Genomic DNA, 9791 nt, shown 5'->3' with positions numbered 1-9791 from the left:
AAGATTTCTGTGATCTGAGCTATCACTTTTTCCATTGCATATTTTTCATATTTGAAATTAATACATAGTATTCAGATAAAAACATTATCAGAATTATTATCGCAACTTTTGCGGGTATATATATAATCATTTCTTTGCTTGCCACAGAATCATTTCATCCAGGCTAGAAGCTTGCTCTCCATGATGGAACCAGAATGTAAAAATGTTGGTGCACATTAAGATTTAAAGTTGTAAATAACCAGACCAGTCACAGTGTAGTAAAAGAAGGATTTTAGGTTTCTTTGGTGAAACAAAAGCAGATATAAAAAGTTACAAAGATTTTAGATTTTCATTCACAAAAAAAAAGTCATTCACATTTTACACTATACACGTTATGATATAAATACAGGAAAGTATTATGTGCATTGTAATGAGAAAAGAAAAATAGAAACCTAATAGATCAACACAGTGTTGTTCTGTGCTCTAAAATACCTAAAGGTGGATTACATTTAATGCAACAACCAAGGGAACCTGCTTAAACATACTGTGTATTATTGTAGCTAGAGTCATTCCTTCTAAGCCAAAGAGGTTTTATAAAAAAGAATCAATATTGGGCCAATCTCTGGGTGCCCTTTTTCTCTTTTTCTATGTGCATTTTATTTTTTGTCTACTCTTCTTCAAGTTGCTCTAAACTGAAATTAGGGAAAGAGTCTTAATTTCCATTACAGGTTTTTCTTTAAACATTAAATTAAGTGGATAAGGATTCAAAGTCATCTTCAGCAGTCACTTTATTCAAATAATGGGGAGAAAACAGAATGGGAAGAGATGGGGAGAAATGTCAACACATACACTCCACCTAACAGGAAGAAATGCCCACACTATTTCTATGTATTCGCTCCTTTCTTAGAATGGGCAAACACCATTTGCTAAAAGCTATATACTTTTCCACTCTTTTCATAATAAACACTTGATGCATTCTATCCATCACATTATTTAATCAGGGACAAAGTACCTATATTATATGATTCCAAATTGTGTGAGGAAAGTAAAAGGCTAACACTGAAAAATAACTAGCATACTATGTTCATTTTCAGGTCTTAGGGAAAATAACATCCAATAAATTAAATCAGTATGGCTTACTTCATTTATTTATGTATGCTTCACAGCTGCAGCATTCATACATGAACATTCAAAACTTTATAAAAGATTAAAATGGTTATATATACAAAATTTCTTTTTTTTTTTTTTTTTTTTTTGCATGTGTGTTGTTTTAACAATCCCCCACCCTCCAGAGCCCTAGGTCTATATCCATATGAAATGCGTTGATCGGTAACCTTACGAGTTAGTGTTATGAAAGCCATTAAAAAGTAGACCTGGTTGAGTTAATTATTAGCACTTTGACCCCTAAAAAATGCTCCTGGTTACAGAAAAGTCCTCCATTCAGGCCTTTCTTTTAAGTGAAGAAAAAGGAATGCAGCAAAGAAGAGTTCCACATTGGAGTCCCTAGTTCCATCAGGATCCCATTTGCAGCCTTTAGCATCATGTAGAAGCAAACTGCACCTATGGCTGAGATGGTGCAATGACCTACAAGATTTTGTGTTTTCTAGCTGTCCAGGAAAAGCCATCTTCAGTCTTGCTGACAGTCAAAGAGCAAGTGAAACCATTTCCAGCCTAAACTACATAAAAGCAGCCGAACCAATGATTAAAGACCGCTAAGGCTCCATAATCATTATTAAATATGCCCAAACTCATTGTGACTTTTTATTTTATATACAGGATTAAAATCAACATTAAATCATCTTATTTACATGGCCATCGGTGCTGAAATTGAACATTTTAAATAGTACAGTAGGCTGGTTTACATTAAGAAATGGACTGCACTGGAGGCAAATAGAAAACTAAAGAAATTAGATAGGCTGGAAATGCTTACTTTCTGCTCTCATTTTCTTTCATTTTGTCTGCTGTCTTTTTGAATGCCAATACTTTCATTTAAAATGTTTTGGGAGCACGGCAACCCAAAATGACTGAACGTGGTCCAAAAATCCAAACCAACTGGTAATTACTTCTCGAGGTGATAGGAAAGGCACAGGAAGTTAGGACTTTGGCTGAAATGATGAAAACACATGTTCGCCATTTTAGGGATCAGCGCCTCGTCTCCTGCCACCTCCGGCTCCAACGATGATCATGTTTGGATGTATTTATTGAATTGTCCTTTGCTGATGAGGAATTTTTAAAGTATTTCATAGAATAAGTCCTTTGGTATGCAGATGCTACATGGAAGGAAAGAAAGAAAAAAAGAAAACACAACAATATTACTTGCTCCATACCCTAAACTGCCGATACCACAGCCGTAAAATGAAGGTGTCTAGTAGTTGTTATAGCACGGTAGTCCATTCTTTCTAAAGGACCACTTACGGTTCATGCAGGTAATTTTAGGTATAGCCCATCTTCCATTTCCTAGGCACCGGATGGTTGGAAGGTGACGTTGAATGAAACCATCTTTGCAGTGGTATCTAATCAGGGAGTTGATTTCATAACGAGGTTTCATCTTTCCAAAGGTCTTGGCATTTTCTACAACAGGGGGCTGGCCGCAAGCAACTAAAGGAAAGCAAATTGGGTTACTTCCAAATAATCTAAGTATTTCAGCTAATATGAGTCTCTTATTTTTCTCTCTTTCTTTATGGTACCAAAGTAAGCAACTTCATCAAAAGCAATCTTTCAGAATTAAGAATATGAAATTTTTCAAGAAAAAAATTTAATGTTGAGGCTCTGGGCCTACTTTAAATCTCAGATTATGCCATCTTGAAATTTGTTTTATTAAACAACCATAGGGCTAAATGGTCATACATTCGTCTACCCCTCTGGAAGGGCCACTTTTCTGACGAAAATTCCAAATTAAAAAGCATATTGTCTTCATCACCATCTGAAAGTTTTTATTTGTTAATTACCTTCATTGGGACAATAATGAATTTAACTATTACTATTACCTCCTTATAGAAACTTACAATCTACAGGCCGGTCATGGTGGCTCACACCTGTAATCCCAGCACTTTGGGAAGCCAAGGGGGGTGGATCACAAGGTCAAGAGATTAAGACCATCCTGGCCAACATGGTGAAACCCCATCTCTACTAAAAATACAAAAAATTAGCCGGGAGTGGTGGTGGGCACCTGTAGTCCCAACTACTTGGGAGGCTGAGGCAGGAGAATCACTTGAACCCAGGAGCCAGAGGTTGCATTGAGCCAAGATTGTGCCACTGCACTCCAGTCTGGAGACAGAGCGAGACTCCATCTCAAAAAACAAAACAAAACAAAACAAACAAACAAAAACCTTACAATCTACAATAACATTATAGTTTTTAAATATGGACAAAGACTCCTAAATACAAATATCTTTTAGTTCCATTTACGTTTATTTGCTCTATTTTGTCTTCTGTATTGGTACAAGAAAAAGAGATCGTAATATTCATGCCTGAATGTCATAAATACCTTAATGAATATAAATTTAAACCTTGAGACAGGTAAATGAGGGTAAAGCTTGGAATTCTTAACGATCATTTTAAATTTACAATGAAAAATTATAAATATCAACAAACAGCAATAATATAAGTAAAAAAAGAAGTAGAAGTAAAAGATATCTTCATTTTAAAATTCAAAAACTTGGAAAATTGATTTAATTGAATTTGTGTTAACATAGTTTTATTCAACATTAGCACACTTATTTTAAATGATATACTTTTAAAAAGTCAACTTTGATTAAATTATTGTATTTTCCTCTATCTCTTTAATATGAATGTAACTTAAATATAATTTTCCCTAAGTGGAAATTTCTATTGTTTAAGAATTCTGACACCACAGGCCCACAAAAACATGCCACATTCTCTCATGAAATATTGTAAATATTCAGTGGGAAAATGATTATCAGAAACCTTGGTACCAAACATTTGAATGACAACATTCTAATATTAAAAGTTTATAGTTATTAAATATATTTGCATATTCAGAAGACTGTTTACAACCATATTCTTTTGCAATGACAAATTTTGGTTTAATTTAAATGTTTGCTTCTTCTAATTTACCTCTGCTTGACCTCAATCTGGATACCTGCACAATTTTTTTTTTTAACTTTTAAGTTCAGGGGTAAATGCACAGGCTTGTTATATTGCTAAACTCATGTCACAGGGGTTTGTTTTACAGATTATTTTGTCACCTGGGTACTAAGCCTAATAACCAATAGTTATTTTTCTAATCTTCTCCCTTCTCACACCCTCCACCCTCAAGTAGGCCCCAGTGTCTGTCCTTCCCTTCTTTGTATCCCTATGTTCTCATTGTTTAGGTCTCACGTGTAAGTGAAAACATGCAGCATTTGGTTTTCTGTTCTTGTGTTAGCTTGCTAAGGATGATGACCTCCAGCTCCATCCATGTTCCTGAAAGGGACATGATCTCATTCCTTTTTATGGCTGCATCGTATTCCATGGTGCACACTTCTTTTATTGTAATATGAAAAGCCTATACTAGGGTCCAGATAATAGCAAGTATCAGATGGAATAAGACCAAAGTGATAGAGAAGGTTAAAAATGATCAATTCAATAATTCAATATACTTGATTTGGTGCTAACAAATTTGAAGTCATTTTTATACTTTTGAGGAAATAATTGTATAGATTTCTTCTAAACCTAAATATGAAGACTTATTAAAAAGCTAAAATAATTCAGTGAGTGTGGTATTGGCAAGGACAGGAAAATAGACCAGAAACAGATTTATACACATATGCTTGATATTTGAAAGAGGCAACATGGCAGAGCAGAGGGAAAGTGTAGTCTTTTCATTTGAACACTTGTGTATTCATACGGAAAAAAATAAACTTGGTTCTGTACTTCAGAGAATACATTAAAAATAAATTCTAGATGGTTGAAATATATAAACACAAAAGGCAAAACTATAAAACATTTAGAAACTATAGAATATCTTTATGACTTCAGGATAGTGTCAACCAAAATTAAGGCTGTTGAGGCAGAAATAATTTGATAAAGGTTTATTGGAAGCCAAATGTGAGGATCTACCTGGGAAGACACAACACAAAGTTGGGCATATTCCAGAATCTGCTACAGGTTGGAAGGCTTTTATGGGGAAGTTCAGAAGGGAGGCCAACTCCTCAGACCCGAGTTGTGATTTTCATTGGAGGGTACAATACAGAGGTTATAATCATTGGCTACAGATTACAAAATACAAGCTAAAATGCTCTATGTGCAAAACAATCAGTAAAACCTCATGATTCACAAACAAATCAGTGTTTTTCCAGTGTCAGTAGGCTACATATTAATCAGTATGTCAACAGTTTAAGGAATTCATGATAAGATTTGAGGAACTCACGATAAAACTGTTTACTCAGGGACAGGATGTAAACCATGAATCATAAGACCTCCCCCAGGTGGATTAATTTGGAAGCCTGCCAATGTGACCTGTAGGTTATCAGTAGGTAAAGATTTCTTAAAACACAAAAAAGATTAGATCATAAGGAAAAAAAAATCAATAAAATTAAGAATTCTGTTCATCAGAAAATATAAGGTAAGGGTGAACTCAAGTGACAAACTGGGAGAACATATTTGCAACATATAAAATTGTCAAGGGATTAGTAACCAGAATATAAAAAGAACTCCTACAAATTAGTATGTATAAGATTATAAGTAAACAATTTTCAAAAATAACCAAAAGATATGAACAGAAACTTTACAAAAGTAGATTTTCAGGTGATTGATAAATACATGAAAAGATATTCAGAGAGACGTATCAAAAAATCTGAATTAAGTCACAAGAGATTACATTTTATACCCACCAGATTGGCAAAAATTTCAAAGTCCAATAGTGCCAAATGCTGGAGAAGATGTAGAACAACAGGATCTATCACAGACTGTTGGTGGGAGTGAAAATTGGTACCACCACTTTGGAAAAAAATTTGGCTTTTTAAAGTAGATTTTATGGTACACATATCCTATGACTCAGCAACTTCACTCCTGGAAATATATCTTACAGAAACTCACAAAAGTTGACCAAGAACAAGTTCAAGAATGCTCATACAAACATTATTTATAAAAGCAAAAATAGTGAATATAACTCAAGTGTCCACTGACAGGAGAATTGATAAGTAAAATGTTGTATAGTCATACAAGCAATACAATACAGAAACGAAAACAAAGAACATGCCACTACATGCATCAACATGAATAAATCTCACAAACATAATGCTGAACAAAAAAAGAGCAAAGCACAGAATATATATAGTATGATTCCACTTATTTAAAGTTCAAAAATGTAAAAAACTAAATAATTTATTGTTTAGTGAAACAAGTGTATATCATAATAGAAAAGGGAAAAGCAAGGGAATTAAGTCATTATCTCAGTGGGAGTTGAGAAGTAAATGGATGGGACTGAGAGGAACCCAAGGGATATTCCACAGATGTATGGATAGTATGCATTGAGGTGTTCTTTTAAAAAATATGCCTTTTGTATATATATTATAATTCTTTGCAAGTATTTAATAGTTAATTAAAAGGAGAACTACGTAGGTCTGTAGGTTTAAAATATCTAAAAACAGAAAAGGGTATCTTTTTAAAAAGCCTATAAACATTTCCAAACTTCCCCAAAGTACTGATTAGCAAAGAATTGACTGCACAAATATAAAAATCAGTGAGTAGGGGAGATAAAATACAAAAATAGGGTTTTTTTTTTTCTTCTTCTTCTTTAATGAGGTAGAATCAGTATTTTATAAAATTTGTTCTCCATTGGGAAATGTAAACAATCATGGTGTTTTTGTGAATCTTTTTTGGTATAGGGTAGTGGTTCTCAACGTGGGGCAGTTTACCTCTTCTGGAGACATATGGCAATGTCTAGAAACATGTTTGCCTTTTACAAGGCAGAGGGGATGTAAAAGTGCTACTGACATGTAGTATACAAAGGGCAGGGATTATGCTAAACATGCTTTAATGCACAGGATAGCCTCTTAAAATAAAGAATTATCTGACCAAAAATATCAATAGCTCTGCTGTTGAGAAACCCTGCTATAGGAAAAAATAAAATAGGAAATGTAAGAATGTATAAATCATAAAATGAAAAGTATGACTCCAGGGACCATTTGGAGACAAATGGCAAACATGACATTTGGACAGAGACGAACAATTTAGTAAAGTTTTCTATGCTGGAAAAAGAAAAACAGAAAATACTTGATTTGCTATTTTTACGAATCCCATCGCAGAGGTGCTGAAGTAAGGGATATGGTCAGGAAAGCTTCTCATGTAGAAAAGGTATTGAGAATACGTTCTACCTTGGGTGAGAAAATAGCAGAGTAACGTACTCATTGCTAACAGCTGACTTTCATGAGACTCAGGCTTTGTGTATGTTAGTGTTCTCTTTCTTCTAATAGAATTTCTCATTATTGGGGTTTAAATCTTTACTAAAATGTTTATAGAGTGTGATTTTTAGTTTTATTATTTTTGTATCCAAAGACAAATGAATCAAATAGGTTTATATTTTATATTTGTACTTTGTACTCTTATTTGAAGTGGGTAAAAGTCTGGGTCTAGGGACTAAATATTCATGTGATAACACCATTATTAATTGCAAATAGGTAAAAATATTTTACAGAATTTCTATTTGTTTAGGGAAAAAGTCTGTACAGCGTGCTTTAGAAATTGGCCAATGATAAACACACCTTTTAAAAAATTAGCTTTTAAAATACTTTGTTTAATGTTAACTAAACAATTCTCATAAAATTTACATTACACATGTTCTTGTTTTATCTTATAAATATTCAACTACAGATATAAGGATGGCATTTGTGTTCCATAGTTTACAAGCATAAAATAAACTTCTAAGAGAATGATTAAAAAACTCAAATGCTTTCTAAGGGAATGATTAAAAAACTCAAATGCCTATAATTGGCAAAAAACAGTGCCAATTATAATCCCAAAAGATACAATCTCAAAAGTCATAATCCCAAATTTTGAAATTCCTAAAGACCAAAATCCGTAGAGGTTAAAATCCCTAACATCTAAAGTCCCCAAAATCATAATTCTGAAATATGTTGAAATCCTGAAAGCCAAATTCTAGGGAAGGGATTAGTGCATTTTCGGTTGTATGCAGGATAGTTGTATCAGGTCAGGAGGAATCATTATATTACCTTGTCATTGTCTTTATTTGGAAATTTAAATAATGGTTTAACAAGATGCATGTGGGTGCCAAGCTGCAAGGGGTAGACTTGTGGACTTAATTTTAGGTGTCAACATGACTGGATTAAGGAATATCTAGAAACCTAAGAGAGCATTATTTGGGGCATGTCTCAGGGTATTTCCAGAGAAGATTAATGTGTCAGTGTGAGTGGATGAGGTGGGGAAGATCTGCCCTCATTGTTGATGGGCATCATCCAATCAACCAAGGGCCCAGAGAGAACAGATACAGAAGGTGAGCTGGTCTTTCTCTGAGAGCTGGGACAGACTTCTGCCACCACAGACATCAGAATTCCAGGCTCACTGGCCTTTGGATTCCAGGACTTACACACCAGAGGCCCCGCAGGTCTTGAGGCTTTCGGTCTCAGACTGAGAGTTACACTACTGGCTTCAGCTTCCTTCCTTGGTTCTCAACATAAAAAGGTTGAAACTTTCTCAATAAATGAAGAGATGTTCTTTTGTACATCTCCATTTATGAAAGATAAGATTTCTCAAGATCTTGGCTCTTTGAGCGACTGAACATGCGGTGGTAACCCATCTCAGTTTTTTATCAATCTTGTGAAAAGATTTATGTTGTCCATCATAGTATTTCACATGACCACCGTTATAAAGCTGGTGCACATAATTACAACCAGAGTGATGTGCGTTCATACATTTTGGGTTTTCCCCAACTGCCATTAGTATACCTGAGTGCTTATGCTTGAAAATATATGTATGTTTTTATTGTCTATTTATTTTATTGTCTAAAGTGGCTTATGAAGCACGCTGTCATGTTTTTATATGTTTCTCTAATAAATCATCATTTTAAAATGTAAATAAATGTCTTAAAATTTTTTTCTCTTTAAAATAAATGTCTTTAAAATTTGTTTTTTTCCAGAACTCTATTTTCAGGCTTTTAATCCTTTGGGATTTCAGCATTTAGGATTATGGCATTTGGGATTGTGTCTTTCAGGATTGGGGCACAGACTCACATAAAACAAAGGAAGGACTCAATGAGGACTGCAATAAATGGAGATTGCAGCCCCAACCAAGGGAGGGCAGTGGTTCTCAGCTCTAGTACTTGAAACCACTGACAAACTTGAATATGGGCCACATGGTACCAGGTCTTCTTATTTCTTAAAAAAGCTAGACATCTAGATTTTAAAAATATAGACAAGCATTTTATTTTGTAATGTTCTACTCATCAAAATAAAAAAAAGAATTCTGTCAGGAGCGGTGGCTCACACCTGTAATCCCAGCACTTTGGGAGGCCGAGGCTGGCAGATTACAAGGTCAAGAGATTGAGACCATCCTGGCTAACACGGTGAAACCCTATCTCTACTAAAAATACAAAAATTAGCTGGGTGTGGTGGTGCACGCCTATAGTCCCAGCTACTTGGGAGGCGGAGGCAGGAGAATTGCTTGAACCGGGAGGCAGAGGTTGCAGTGAGCCAAGATCCCACCACCCAGCCAAGATCTCCAGCCTGATGACAGAGAGAGACTCCATCTCAAATAATAATAATAATAATAATAAAAATAAATAAATAAAAATAAAAAGGTCTATTGTCCTTTGGGCTGGCAGTTGTTCTTCTTAAAGATATTACCAGGCAGCA

General features: G+C 34.6%; 1 protein-coding gene across 4 annotated transcripts in view; it reads right to left on the bottom strand.

The window, feature by feature from the left end:
• Positions 1-253: 253 nt before the first annotated feature.
• The window catches only part of VCAN (versican), a 110919-nt gene continuing 101381 nt past the window's right edge, over positions 254-9791 (bottom strand). For all 4 annotated transcript variants that reach the window (XM_025387062.1, XM_025387064.1, XM_025387063.1 and 1 more), the window contains 2 exons: positions 2395-2577; positions 254-2249 (listed from right to left, as the gene is read on the bottom strand). In XM_025387062.1, coding sequence (XP_025242847.1) covers positions 2122-2249; positions 2395-2577 — 311 coding nt within the window. In that variant the 3' untranslated portion in view covers positions 254-2121. The remainder of the gene's footprint in view (positions 2250-2394; positions 2578-9791) is intronic.

This window comes from Theropithecus gelada, chromosome 6 (assembly GCF_003255815.1).
Source record: "Theropithecus gelada isolate Dixy chromosome 6, Tgel_1.0, whole genome shotgun sequence".
In the NCBI taxonomy this organism is placed as follows: Eukaryota; Metazoa; Chordata; class Mammalia; order Primates; family Cercopithecidae; genus Theropithecus; species Theropithecus gelada.
The sequence above is the reverse complement of the archived record's forward strand: the minus strand, read 5'-3'. Positions and strand labels throughout refer to the sequence as shown.